A 15092-nucleotide genomic window follows, 5' to 3' on the forward strand; every position below is an offset into this window, starting at 1 on the left:
CCCGTATTCTAAGATGTTTACTCAAAACTGCCTTCACTCGGTCCTCAGCCAAGGCCACCTTAAGGGATTCTCAAAATCTCCTTGAAATCGGTATTCTTAGTTGGCACCTCAACCTTAACGGAGGTTTCCTCCAGCGAGGAAGAGTGGAGGTATGACGTCATTGTTTTCGTATTATTTTGTTGGCAGCATGATAGAATTCTGTTGGCTGTGGTCACGTTTGTAGTTTATGGGAACATTTAAACGTCAAACAAATTGTCAAATCGACTTTGACAGTTGATTTCGCGGTACCGGCTTTGTTTATTTCAAACACAAATTTCAGACTACTTTGCACTGAGCAAGTTATCATCCGTCCCAAACTACTTTGTGGAGTGTGAAAGTGTTTATTAGATTTGTAAAAGTGTTTATCAAGTCGAAATGTCGAGCGGATCAACAAGACAAACTTTCACTGAACACGAAAAAGTGTGTCTGCAGGAATTAGTTTTGAAATATAAATTAAATTCTGCTGCAACTATTGGGGCTGGAAATGCAAATGTAAAAAAAATGGCTTGGGTACGCCTTACACAAGAATTTAACTCCATTGAGACCAATAGTAAAGTAAGTACCTAAATGTAGCACATAATATTAATATCATTCCTGATTTTGATTAAACTTACAAACAAACCTTTGATTTCTTTTAGCGAACAGAGGCACAATTAAAAAAATGTTGGGACAATTTAAAAACCAGAAGAAAACAATTTCTAGCACAAGAAAAAAGGTAAAATATCATATACTTTCTTAAAAGTAAATATTTAATTATTTACTATTGTTACAAAACACAGTGCAATGTTGTAAGTAATGTTATTTTTAAGCTTCTCATTTTTCATTTGAATTTGGAAGGGAACGCATGAGGACCGGAGGTGGGTTGTATGCAGCTAGTACCTCTCAAGGCTCCCAGGAGGCTATTGATGCTGCTCTTTTGGATGCCACAAATATAGAGCTACAAGGCGTGTTTGATAGTGATAGTGGTGAGTTATCAGGATATACATACATACCTTATTCCACTTACTAAATAGTTTTTATTGATATCTCTTTTCTATGTTCAGTTGAAAGTTAATAGAATTTCACCGAGTGGCTCTTGCAAGTAAAAATTATAGCAATTGATAACATTTTCATTCCAGATATGGTGTTGGACCACAACATGTTAGCCCCAGTACCCGATCTCCCTGCACCTGCAGCCCCTGCAGCACCCGCTAATACCTCACCTGGCGAAGGACCATCCCAAATACAAAGTATAATAGTTAAGCTATATTTTTTGCCATTTCTAACACAATAAACAACATATTTTTTTTTGCAGAATACATTATGTTTTGCCTTTTTTGCAGAAGCTATTCCTGTGGAAGTTGATATTGAAATAATGGATAATCAATATCGTCCATCAGCCGGGTCTCGTCTCTCCGATTATGAGCCACCTTCTCTAATTCAAGGTATTTTCTTAGATATTTTCTTAAGTTGATTATCTAGTACATTTAAACAAAACTATAGGCTTGATTATTATTACAAGTAATCTAAACCAGTGTGAAGATTTTAAAGATTTTAAGAAAGAGGTGTGTTTAATGAACACTTATGTAACCTTATTTAAGTAACATATTTGGAATTTTTTATTTGTAGAGTCTGTTCCTGTGGCACAAGTAGAGCTACCTCGTCGACCATCAACTGGATTGAGAGAACATGATTATGGAGCACCTTCTCAAACTCAAGGTATTCTTATTATAGCAATATTGTTGAACAAAATCTGCTTTATAAGTAACTAAAATAATTTCTAATGTATTTTTGGTAACAAATTCCTAGAAACCCCATGCTGATCTTGCGCGACCCAACTCCGTCCACAAAAGTTTTTACAGCTTTCTTATCTTTTGTTTACATTCACATCTGTGAATGTGATGGCCATCTGTCAGCACTTGTGGTGACCTTTTTTTATATTAGCCAGTTAAACGTATTCACTTCGTAGTAAAAAGGATCGGTTAAAAAATATTTTTATTATAAGTAACTGTGTTTATTAAGCCTGTGAACTTTCGTGCGTTTTAACATATCTTCTTGTTACGTTTCAGCTTCAAAGAACATTCGGGCTCATGTAATTAATCAGGAGTTCACCTTGCGAAAGGATAGATATCAGGTGATAGTGGACAGGGAGGAGGAGCTACACAAATTGAGGATAGCAGAGCGGGAGTGGCTCGTAAAGGCAGCTGAGGAGACATATCATAAAGCTCGCCTTGAAAAGGAAAGTGCGCAGGAGTTGCTGCTATGCAGCCGGGCTAAGCGAGAGCTAGCAGAGCTGCATCTTTCTAGGGAAAGAAAGAAATAAATTGATAGTTTTTATTACATTTTTTTTATTGAGCATATCCCTTGTATTTGGAGCAATAACTAATTTTAACTATGATACAAATAATGGAATCTTAAAGAATATTTCTAAGAACTTTTTCTATATGAATTATAACATAATATTATAGGTATTTAATACATATCTAACATCTAGATAGAAACTAAACTAGTACATAATACAATACAGTAACTCTTTATTATTTAAATACAAGAAGCAAGTGGTACAAAAGGCGTTCTTTTTGCTGAGGAAACATAACTAACATAACAAAATTATACTTAACTAAAATGTCTTGCGATAAAACTAGCTCTTATAATACTACCTCGTTCATTGTCTGGAACAGGTGTTGGTGGGTCTATCCTTGACCTCAAGGGTTCTGGCATTTCTTGGTTAGTGTTAACACTGATATTGTGCAATACAGCACATGCCACGATGATGTTAGGGACATTTTTTATTTTGTTCTGAAGCTTCCTGCTTAAACAAGCAAATCTTCTTTTCAGGACACCATTCAGCCTTTCTATAATATTTCTAGTACTGATATGGGATCTGTTGTAGCGCTCCTGATCTGGTGTTTGTGGATTTAGCACGGGAGTATACGTGTAAGACGACTGTGCATATCCACTGTCCCCTAAAAGTATGCCAGCACCTACTAAATCCCCTTCTTCAAAGCGCATACTACAACGGCTGTTGCTGAATATGCGGGAATCATGGGCAGATCCTGGCCACCTCGCCACAATGTCGTAAATCAACATTTGTGGCCCGCATATTAGTTGTACATTTATAGAGAACTCACCTTTTCTATTTCTGAAAAGTTCTCCATTTTCCCGACTCGGATTTTTAATTGGTACGTGAGTGCAGTCAATGCACCCGATTACCCCTGGGAATTGAGCACGTTGGTAAAATGCTCTCTTCACGTTGGCTCTCTCGTGTGCTCCAGGGAACTTGATAAACTCAACTACTTTCATTGCTAATATTTTCGATAGCTTAGCCACGATTTTAGATACAACTGGCTGACTGATCTTATGCAGGTCTCCGCAAACAATCTGTTGAAACAGAAATAGTTTGGTAAATATTTTTTATAACTGTAGATAAGTAATTATATAAATGCTTGAATGGCTAACTTACCTGGAAGTTTCCTGTAGCATAAAATCTTAACGCTATGAGTAGTTGCAATATGGGTGGTAAAGGTAACCCTTTGTTGGTTACATTTGATTGCAATCCAATCAGTGGCAATATCATATGAACAACGGTATCTTTCCTAAATCGAAAGCGTTTTTGAAATTGTTCTTCGTCGTAACATTCCAAAGGGTTTTGAGCGTCTCTGATATATTTCCGCGCCGGATAATCGTAAGGATTATCATAAACATAATCCATAAACTCTTCAAAGTCACTATATAAGTCACTATCACTCATTTTAATAACAAAAATCGAAGTTTGTAATATAAAAAGTATCGTCACAACAAGCGTTTGCACGGATTTCAAGCGTTGAGTAGTCCTTAAGGTTGGTCACGAGGTACCTTACATTTGACAGTTCATTCCTCAATTTTTACTCACCTCCAGTGAGGAAGAACCATAAGTCGAGGACGTAAATGTCAACTATGAATACCAAAAATCCTCAACCGAGGTTGAGTCGAGTGGAGGAAATCTTGAGTGACATCTGAGAATACGGGTGTAAGACTTGGCTTCGGCCTTAATTTTGAAAACAATATAAGACTTGGCTTCGGCCTTAATTTGAAAACAATATAAGACTTGGCTTCGGCCTTAATTTTGAAAACAATAAAAGACTTGGCTTCGGCCTTAATTTGAAAACAATATAAGACTTGGCTTCGGCCTTAATTTTGAAAACAAACTAAGACTTGGCTTCGGCCTTAATTTTGTAAACAATATAAGACTTGGCTTCGGCCTTAATTTGAAAATAATATAAGACTTGGCTTCGGCCTTAATTTTTAAAACAAACTAAGACATGGCTTCGGCCTTAGTTCTGAAATCAAACTAAGAATTGGCTTCGGCCTTAATTTTGTAAAAATACGCCAGACTTGGTTTAGGCCTTCTATGTAACTAAAAATATATAAATAAATATAACACATGACTTGGCTGTATGGGCTATGATCCCTTTGCCTGTCCTACGGACAAAATAACCAAAAAAAAAAAAAATCAGTTTATTTTGTTTCGCTGTTTGTAAAAGTTAGACGACTCTCTTCTTCAAAATTTACTGTATATTTAAGTTAAAATTCTTCTAGAATGAGTCGTCGCAAGCGTGCGAGGGTAATTTCTTGATTACTTCGATTTTATCATTCATTTCTACGTGTTTCTCGTTTTGTTTTGAAACTTAGGTTATGTTTATTGATCTTCAGATTGAAACTCGAGAGTTGGATGAAAAGCTGAAGCAAGATGATTCGGAATCGGATCAGTCTGAAAAGAGTAAGGTCAGGTCTTCAAGTCCTACCTCTGTTAGTGGCCGTAGGGAGTCATCTTCCAGCCGAAATACTGATAGCAAGGACAGTAAAAATAATGAGAAGCCGATCATTGAAGAAATCAGAGCTGACGACATTGAAGAGATTAATTACAAGGAAATGCTCAACAGGTACCCAGTTTATTAGATTAAAGATTTCTAGAATGAATTATAATGCAAAAGTTACACAAAAGCCTTTTAACAGTAGAAATTAAAGTCTGTATCCTAAAATCTACACTGCCATGCCAATTCTTTGACTTCTTTTTAAGTTGGAATATTCTTTAATTTGTTCTTTGTTCTCTCCTTTCCACTTTTCCTTTGCCTATTAATACCTGCCATGTTGTTTTTAAAGGTCACAGTTCCTGATTTCTCAGATTTTTAAGCAGTATTTTATAATATTACTTACCTGTCATTTGTTTTACCACTTCCAGTTTGGAAGGAGCTGCATTTCAATCAAGACTGCCATTTGATAAGATGTCATCTCTAGAAGCAGAATGTTTCTCAGACCTGCAGGGATCATCCAGTCTAACATTTATTCAGATCAGGAACAGAATATTGAAGTTGTGGTTTGAAGACCCTAAGAAACAGCTGACTCAAGAGCTTGCTGTTCAGAAAATGGAGGTAGGTGTGTTTTTATTATAGACAAATTCATTTGAAGGTGCATATTGCTATAAGAATACAATGTAATATGACTGCTGGTAGTATGTACTAAATTCAAAAACAGAACTTTCTCTAAATTCAAAATAAGGTAAGGTTATAGAGAGATTAATCTTGATTATAAAAAAATACACTGCAAAAAATTTTTCCATGTTGGAGCAAGCAGTATCTTAAATTATTAAGACAAAATCAAAACTTTTTTAATAAATAATTTGAATCCTGTTTTCAGACTCCGTATAATGGAGATCCAGCATTGGTGATGAGGACTCATGCTTTTCTTGAGAGACATGGGTTTATCAACTATGGGATTTATGAACGCATTACTCCCATACCAAACCCACCTAAAGGGAAACAAAGACCGAAAGTTATTATTATTGGTGCAGGTAAAGAGATTTCTGTCTGTTTAATTAATTTTTATGTATACTTATTACTGGTCGACAAATTAAGAGTTACTGAGTCTACCTTCGTTGAAGAAAGTTTAAAGATTAGCCTTTTTTATGAAGTTGATAAAGTAAGTTGTTGTTTTTGTTGAAGTTACTAAACTTGTGGTTCTGCCCACCCCATTAGGGATTACGGGCGTGAGTTTATGTTGATAAAACAATAATATAAATAAATCTGATAAATGAGCCAATCATCATCACCAGCCCATTAACGTCCCCACTGCTGGGGCACGGGCCTTCCCTGTGGATGGATAGGGAGATCGGGCCTTAAACCACCACGCGGGCCCAGTGCGGATTGGTGGTTATTAAATGAGCCAATAGGATTGCTTTATTCATTGTGTAGCCAATAGAGTCTGTAAGAATATGAATGATGTTTGCTAATATTTTTTACAGGAGTGTCGGGGCTTGCTGCGGCTCGGCAGTTGACGTCGTTTGGTTGTGAAGTGGTCATCCTGGAGGGTAGAGACCGTGTCGGCGGTAGAGTTGTCACATATAGGAAAGGCCCATATGTGGCTGATTTAGGTGCGTACTGTTAGACAGCCTATTTTGATATCCAAAGAAATGAACAGAACATACACACTTTTAAGTCTTTCTAGGCCTATCAATCTATATAAAACATCTATCCATCCATTTTGTAACACTGAAATCTTGAACCGATCTTGCTAAAGTACATAAACCTTCGAGTTCAGCCAAAGTTCGTGGCGTTTCTCGATTAATCAGCTTGGCCTTCGGCCAGAAATCTACTTTTAAATAGACACTGCTATAAACTTCAAATACTTTGTATATTTAACACTACTTCTACAATTAAACTTGCCATAAGTGTTATTTTCATCTTTAGGATCAATGGCACTGCAAATTTTTAACATTTGTTTGTAATTTGTAAATATGTTACACGTTACAGGAGGAATGGTAGTGACAGGTCTGGGTGGCAACCCTGTTACCACTCTGTGTGTTCAAATGGGCATTGAACTGCAGAAAATAAAACAGAAATGTCCATTGTATGAGGCCACTGGCAACCAAGTGCCTAAACACAAGGATGAGATGGTAAGCAGTTTTAAAATAACATTATTGATGTCAATTGATATACTGGTTTTCAAATTTATAATAAGAATGGAAACTTTTTTTATAATATGTAATGGTTGATAACATCCCAATATCACACTCATTTCCCTATGATCGACTTTTCATGTATTCAGTCATTCAAATTGGCTAAAACTAAAGGACCTGTTAAGTATTTGATAGCAGTTACTACCAAATAGCAGTAAAGGGATAGGCTATCATATCACACACATTATCAGCAAGTGACGTTTCAGGCCCTAAATCTAAAGATGTATTTTATGTATACTAATAAATATCGTGAATTTTGCGACGGTAAAATCCACTTGATATTAACTCAGAATCATGAGCTGAATCATCTCCCTCCCTTCGTTACGATGTCATATGCCCTTATTATATAATAACATTGCGTTTTTTAGTTAAAAAACAAGAAATATATATATTTTTTAATATATTGTTTAATCATTTCAGGTGGAGCGTGAATTCAACCGGCTTCTCGATGCGACGTCCTACCTCTCCCATCAAGTTGACTTTAACTATTACAACGACATACCCGTCTCATTGGGGCAAGCTCTTGAGTGGGTTATTAAGCTGCAACAGAAGAACGTTAAGCATAAACAGGTTCGTCAAAAGGATACTTTATTTGTATACTAACCTAGCTGTTACTGACTTCGTTCGCGTGATATTTAAACTGTAGAAGCTTCATAAAAACTTTGCTACCGCTTTAAGGGACCCCCATGCAACATTTGAGACTATTAACACTTGTAGTTTATGAGATTTCGGGTTGAGTGAGTCAGTCAGTCTAGTCAGTGGGTGAGTGACCTTTCGCTGTTATACATAGATACACTTTATGTACTAAGTATACTGGGTGTTAGTGACATCGTAACGAATACTGAGGGGGTTGATTCAGACCATGATTCTGAGTTAAAATCAAGTGGAATTTTCCGTCGCAAAATTCATGATTTTTTTTTAGTTTTTTAAAATTATTTTCTATTCTATACTTTTGCGATGGAAAATTCCACTTGATATTAACTCTGAATAATCAGATGAATCATCCCTCTCAGTATTCGTTACGATGACACTTACACCCCGTACAAGTACATACGGTAGCCATATAAGTAGGTATGTATGATATCAACTCAGAATCATGGCCTGAACCACCCCTCAAAGTTTTCGTTACGATGTCACTAACACCCTGTATATACATATTCAAAAACAATTTGCTCAATAAATTTAAATGGCACTGTGTTATTTACTGCAGTTTATGTATCCGTTTGAGGACTAAGGATAAGTGTTCTCTTACAAGAGGGGTGTATCACACTATTATTTTTCAAATTTAATTTCAGAAAATCACAAAATTAGTCGTTGTTAGAGTTTGCAAATTCTTTCAAATTGATGTTACGATGTAAATAAGTTTCTATTTTATTTCTATGTTAAAACTTATCCGTTGCATTGACCAGTTTGCACAGACTGTTTCTAAAAACGTATTTTATTTCAGATTCAACACCTGAAAGCATTTATCACGATGCAAGAGAAAATGAAGTCCAATCTCAACAAGTAAGTTTTATAACATTTTCCAAATACGTAAATTGGCTTAAATTGCTGTGTCTAGAATGTTGAAACATAGTACAAATATTTCTTTTATAATGTGGGGAGCAGTAAGAAAGGGTTTTTGAAATGTGACCACGAACAGATTCTCTACAAAAGACATCCCACATTGATAACAGTACAACCTTTACCTTTTAGAAAATCAAATTCCTATAGATATGTGATATAATCATTGGTTAGAAGAAGAAAAAAAATATTACCCCATAGCCAATAACGAGAGTTACCTACTTACATTTTGTTCTAAACCACGCATTAATCTCTTACAATCTAGTCTAATAAATAAATAAATAAACAATAAAATAATCGTAAAAAATATCGTAATAGAATAAAATAATAAAGTTGACCCTAAGTCTGAGTCCTACTTAGTTCAACGCCTATCAGTGGGTGTACAACGCGCTAATGCCGCTAGCCTGATGGGTTCGTTAGGACCAGGTCAGAATCAGAGCTCTTGAATTAAATGCGACAAAGTTACGAATGTTTCTGCAATGTGCTTTTTTATTCAAATGAATCAAATCAAATCAAATATACTTTATTGCACAGAACTAAATTTCAACAATCAGATATAACATAAAATATGAATAAAGTACAATTTGGGCAATGAAGATTGTGTATTAAAAATAGTTCTACAAGTGATAACTATATTTTTTTCAGAATGACAGACATACAAGAACTATTGAAATCAATGAAGGTAGAAAAAGACAATTGTTTGGCTGAGCGCGGGAAAGGCGCGTCAGGTGACAACAGCATACTGCAAGAGTTCAATCTACGTCGTTTGAACCGCGAGATGACCCAACTGTGCAACGAATACGACTCCCTGGTCACACAGAACAATGCCATTGAGGATAAATTGACCCAGCTGGAAGCTAGTCCACCTAGGTAGGTATTTTACTTGACTTATTGCCTTGTTGATTTTGATAGTTATTACGTTTTTAATCTTTCTAATCTCTTCTTCTATCGTATGGGTTGTGAGGTGGAATGCCAACCCCATCAACCCTGGTGTCAGGGTTACTATTGAGCCGCCTAAGGCCCCCGACATGGCTCATGTAACGACTACTTACTTACTTCAGTAAGTAGTAACCTGGATCAACGGCTTAACGTGCCTTCCGAAGCACGGATCATCTTATTTTCGGACAATCAGGTGATCAGCCTGTAATGTCCTAACCAACTGGGAATCGAACTCAGGACCTCCGGATCGTGAGCCAACACCACACAACCACTGGACCACGGAGGTCATCATCTTTCTAATGAGTGTCACTCTAAAATGCCCAACAAATTGTAACAGTAGGTTTCTTGCAGTAATTATTGTTTTCGATGATAAGCTATTTTATTGGTGTCTTTTATAAACAAGTTTAGTGATTTAGCAATGGCATACGGTGTAAAAGAACAATACTGCATGTACAACGGTAACCCTTAGCCCCTCACCATAATATTGGTCCAGGTGTCATAGTTTTCGCTTAGTAGGGTCTCCCTGATGCGGTTCAGTTTTCGAAGATCTGGAAGTTTTCCCATACTCACTGTGAGGTTCCGGTCACACTCCCAATATACGATCCCGACGACCCGATTACTCTAGCCATAGAGGCAGCCAATCAGCTCGCGACACCAAACACTTCAGGTCCCCGATACCGACCCCGCCGGCGTGGTCGACGATTTCCCTCATTGATATCAAGTGGAATTTCCCGTCGCATAAGTATGGAACTGAAAATAGTAAAAAAAGCCTTAAATGTTCATGAATTTTTCCACAGGAAATTCCACTTTATACCTATCAACTCAAAATCATGGTCGGAATCTTCCCCCTCAGTATTTATTACGATGTCACCATGTATGTACACCATGTACATTATTAATGTTAATAGTAATGATTCAATGAGCAATCGGTACAATCTAGCATATTATTCCAGCTCAGTGTACCTGTCGGTGCGCGACAGGCAGATATTGGACTGGCACTTCGCTAACCTGGAGTTCGCGAACGCGACGCCGCTCGGCAACCTGTCGCTCAAACATTGGGACCAAGACGACGACTTCGAATTCACCGGCAACCATCTCACAGGTACATAACTTTAATTCACTTTTTTAGCTATTAGTAATGATTGGCATAGGTCACTACCTATTCAGGTTTATTGACATCCATTTTTATCCATTTGGGGTCAATAAACCTGAATGCACTATTTGTATGCCTACTAACAGGCTGAATACAGAGATTGTAATAACTTTATGTAACACCTTTTGTATACCTGTATTCACAATTAAAGATTTTGATTTGATTTGATTTGATTTGATTTGATGTTGTGGTTAATATAGATATGACCACGAGATTTTTGAGATTGCAAAATTATGTTCTTCTTCGTCTTCTAACCCTGTTGGGATGTTAGGCTGGAATAACAGATTTCCACACCTCGCGATCTTTTCGCGAGATTACGTCACATTATAATATTATCTTCTTCTTGTATTAAATAAAAGTAAACTGTTTGATAAACTATCATAAGTACACACATCATAAGTACCACATGCTGATTATCCAAAAGCAATATATTAAGCTGTTAGTCCCTCTTATTACTTAATGATATAAGTACGTAGTCGTTACACGAGAAATGTCAGGGGCATATGGCGGCTCAATAATAACCCTGATACCAGGGTTGCTGAGCTTGGTCATCCACCTCACAACCCACACCATAGAAGATTACTGATTCGTGATATCTGATTCCATTCTCGATCGGGTGCCCACTTTAGTAAGACAAGGAGTAAAGAGCGCGCGAACTGTCTCCATTTATTGTTTAAGAATGCAGACGAGATTCTTGTATGGAATGTTCGGGGTGTGACATAGTGTGGGAAGTTGATAGCCACATGTTGTTTTAATGTCATTATGAAGATCTGAAGTCCCTGCACTTATTCCTTATGTAGAAATGAAATTATTGTAATAAGTTATTATTATTATTGCGTATGGCAGACATTGTAATAAGTGTGGTAGGTACATAGATTGAAGTAATGCTTTTAGCGTTCAGCACATTTAGTCATATTGTGACATACGATAATAGTTACATAAGGTACTTATAATTACAAAGGGTACTTGGTACTTCTATGGTACAAATAATTACACAATACAACACAACACAATACTTATCTCAAAAAACCCTATTTATAAACTTAAAAACTCACTTAAGGGTAGTTTTAATAACCTGTGTCTGGGAAAGACAGAACGGAGTAAGTGCTTTTATCGTTATCCCTTCCTAATGGGACAGAGCCACAAATAATCAGAAAGCAACGTGTAGCCACTGTTGTTGCGAAGTCCTGCGATGGATGTGACTTCTTCACTTGTATGGGTTGTGAGATCAATGACCGACGTCATCACCAAAGGGCCCTGACATGGTTAATGGAGTTTTATTAGTATTATTGTTCACTTTGTTTGTCATGTACGATTTGTTTTACGATCAAGTGCGATTTTATTATTATTTTAATTGCTGCATTCGCCTTCCGGTTCTCTGCCTAATAGTAGGACGCATTGGTTGTTTATGTCTATATAATGCGATAAATAAAGATAACCTTAATGTGTTTATAATAAAACGAAGCTCAGCTGCTTTTTACTGTCGCGTGATAAGATCTATCGTAATGTTTAGAATGAAATAATTTACTAGCATATAAAAGTTCAGGTCTGCAGTCCCTATTAGCGGAAGTCATCAGAAGACCTGAAGCATCATGTTTTAATATACATTATTATCATGGATCTCACATCACTAATTTAAGAGCCACGCTCTTGTCGGTGTAGCATTCTCCATTCTTGTCTATAAAAAGCCAATTCTTTCACTTTCACGATGTTCGCCTTCTCTTTAATCTTTTCCATGTAAGCTCTCCTTGGTCTTCCCCTTCCTATCTTTCCTTCTAGCTTCCCTTCTATGATGTTTTTAATAATTCGTTGTGTGTTATTAAGTGTTCAATCATCTTGCCTCTTCTATCCTCAATAACGCTCAATATTTGCCTCTTTTCCCTTACTCCTAACTATATATATTACAATTACTTTACCGTGCATCTATTGAGTAATAAACGAACTCATCGCAGTTAGTGTGTCCATAGTACTGTTGCCGATCTATCGATAGCTAACCTTGGAAATCACCTATACTATCGTTAAGTTAGGTGGTTTGGTATCGTATCGATAGAATCGATAGCTTATTTAGATCAATACTATCGTCACACAGCAATACTAGTATCGAACTATCTATACTAATGGTTTTCGTTCAACTATCGATAGTTTATCAATAGGCAACAGTAGTCCATAGTGTTGGTAGAGTGATCGTTAAATCATTATTACAGTTTTGTAGATACGTTTATCACTAAAATGATCTAACTGAAAGAAAACTTTAGTGATAAAATCGTAGAGAAACACGGGCCTCCGGCGGACCGGAGTGGAGCAATAGCGATATTTTCTCGATACAGAATTTTCTGCCTGTTTTCGAGGGGCGCTGGGAGGGGGGAATCTGTGAAACGTCACTTTGTAGCTGTATGTGAATAGAAGCATTTATCGATAAATTCGAAAAGTCGTTTAGGGAAATTGGGGTTAAAATATGATAACAAAGGAGGTTCTTAAAGTCAGTATAGGACTTATTTTACTTTAATAATTATCCTTTAACAAAATATTTATATCATTTTTATATATTATTATATACACCAGAGCTATGGTTGTATATTATGTAGATTCCTTTCTCTTTGACATTTCAATCGATGAATATCTACAAACCGGTAAGAACTATCGCTCGGTGACACGATTACTCGCTAGGATATTAGTAGTTCCTAGGTTATAAAAGAGTTTTATAGGTCCAAATAGGCAAATACTTTGACATAGGGGAACGCCTGCGTATTACTACTTCTTTCCTGTGTTGTTCTAAGGATAAAATCGAAAAATCTTAGTAAACTTTCTTTAAGATTATTATCATTAGCTGTGACAGACGGAGTCACACCTTAACCATCGAGTCTTGTTTACCTTTTTGGTACGGAATCCTAAAAAACGATTCGCGTTCCTGTCACGTATTCTTTTATACACACATAATTATACTTTTAAACATAATGAGTCTATAACTATTCCCATGTCCACGACATGTCGGGGATGATAAGCAGCAATTTATACTTTTTATTTTTTCCAATAACTAAAGGAAACGATAATATCTTTATTACTTATATAACGAATTCTGCTGTTTACAGTCGCGTGAAAATTCCTAATTACGTTCGTAATACTTAAAACAAACGCTATTAATTTGAAATTATAAAGAAGAAATACTAGTTTAACCTTTTCTGTAACGTCTTCCGAAGTAGTAGCAATAGATTATTGGCGGTTGATAATAATAATGATCTTGTGGGAACCGTTGGTGTAAAATAGGCTGCTAGTAATTATAGTCATCAATCATTAACCAATATCATAGCGGCGACACTTGCTTGATCGATGTAGTGGCAAATCGCCGGCGATGAAACAAGTCATTAGTTTGGTTTCCTTTAGCTCACTTCGAACACTAAACAGTAAACATTCGTTACCGATAGTGTATGTCCTAATCAAGAATTCACTAGGTACACGATTACACAGCTTATTTAATACATGCTGGATTGTTAAGAAAAGCTAGACATACGCGAAATTAATCGATTCGTAATTATTGATAGTTTGTTTGGTTCGTGATTGCAAAAAGTACAATTTGCCGTTATCGGCCACAAGCTACTCTGACAGCGTTTATAGGTCAGTACAGCGCGGAAGCAAACTCTCGAAAATTTCATTTCCTCAGTACAAAGCGCGCAATACATTGAAGAGTGTCACCTCTATTTCGGGCGCGTCGCCACCGCCTGGCAATAACTTCAATTAGCCGCGGCACTCGTTAGCGATTTCCCAACGTTTCCGCACAATCTCGCGCGATCGATGCGCCATTGTGTCACACACAAAAGATGCCACCGAATAGAAATAGTTTCCCCCTAAAAGGATTGGTTTGCCGGCGACTGTTATTTGTTCCCACTTAACCGATGGAATTAGCCGACGCAATGCGCTTACGGACGTCGTGTTCGTATTTTCCTTTTCTAGATACTCTCAGCGTTTTATAGATGTTTTCCGAGAAGGAGCTAATGCTAAAATGCCAACGTAAATTAGAAAATGAAACGACTGCTTAAACGATAAAGTTTTTCAATATAACTACGGATAATCTGATGGCTACTTACGTATATGGATCGTAATTCATCGCGACGACGGGTTTATAAATGCGACAAGGCAAGAGGTGGGTTTCAAAGTGGAAAATGATAATGGGGTGGAGATCCGAGCTCCCGTTACTTTATGTGAAAGTTCACCGTTTTGTCCACATATAATTTGGGAGAGAACATCAATTCGCGAGCGAGGGCTGCGCCTGCCTCCGTTGGCGCCCAAGGGCTTGCTCCGTTATGAATGTGGAATTTTCGAGTTAGTGGCCGGTTGTGATCTTTTGCAGGACGGCGGACTTGTGCCCCGGGCCGTGGTTCGTGTCAATAATTACTATCATTTCTCGCAGCAAGTTTCCATCTTCAATAT

The 15092-nt window shown here is 36.9% G+C and overlaps 3 protein-coding genes across 3 annotated transcripts in view; 2 read left to right on the top strand and 1 right to left on the bottom strand.

Moving 5' to 3' along the window:
- On the top strand, nt 1-2355 carry LOC126371304 (uncharacterized). Its single transcript, XM_050016608.1, has 7 exons — nt 1-594; nt 678-754; nt 877-1004; nt 1158-1268; nt 1362-1463; nt 1648-1737; nt 2088-2355. The coding sequence occupies exons 1-7, from the start codon at nt 415-417 to the stop codon at nt 2339-2341; spliced, it is 942 nt and encodes a 313-aa protein (XP_049872565.1). The 5' UTR covers nt 1-414; the 3' UTR covers nt 2342-2355.
- A 76-nt stretch (nt 2356-2431) lies between these two features.
- Nucleotides 2432-4035, bottom strand: LOC126371296 (putative nuclease HARBI1). Its single transcript, XM_050016601.1, has 2 exons — nt 3482-4035; nt 2432-3399 (listed from the first exon to the last, which is right to left on the bottom strand). Exons 1-2 carry the CDS (start codon nt 3767-3769, stop codon nt 2635-2637), a joined length of 1053 nt encoding a protein of 350 aa, XP_049872558.1. The 5' UTR covers nt 3770-4035; the 3' UTR covers nt 2432-2634.
- Nucleotides 4036-4510: 475 nt separating this feature from the next.
- LOC126371216 (lysine-specific histone demethylase 1A) overlaps nt 4511-15092 on the top strand; it is a 266369-nt gene continuing 255787 nt past the window's right edge. Inside the window, exons 1-10 of the mRNA XM_050016475.1 lie at nt 4511-4621; nt 4711-4940; nt 5240-5429; nt 5695-5848; nt 6299-6427; nt 6807-6949; nt 7433-7582; nt 8460-8518; nt 9221-9445; nt 10468-10616. Of these exons, the coding sequence (XP_049872432.1) occupies nt 4598-4621; nt 4711-4940; nt 5240-5429; nt 5695-5848; nt 6299-6427; nt 6807-6949; nt 7433-7582; nt 8460-8518; nt 9221-9445; nt 10468-10616 (1453 nt within the window). The 5' untranslated portion in view covers nt 4511-4597. The remainder of the gene's footprint in view (nt 4622-4710; nt 4941-5239; nt 5430-5694; nt 5849-6298; nt 6428-6806; nt 6950-7432; nt 7583-8459; nt 8519-9220; nt 9446-10467; nt 10617-15092) is intronic.

Source organism: Pectinophora gossypiella, chromosome 12 (assembly GCF_024362695.1).
Source record: "Pectinophora gossypiella chromosome 12, ilPecGoss1.1, whole genome shotgun sequence".
Lineage (NCBI taxonomy): Eukaryota > Metazoa > Arthropoda > Insecta > Lepidoptera > Gelechiidae > Pectinophora > Pectinophora gossypiella.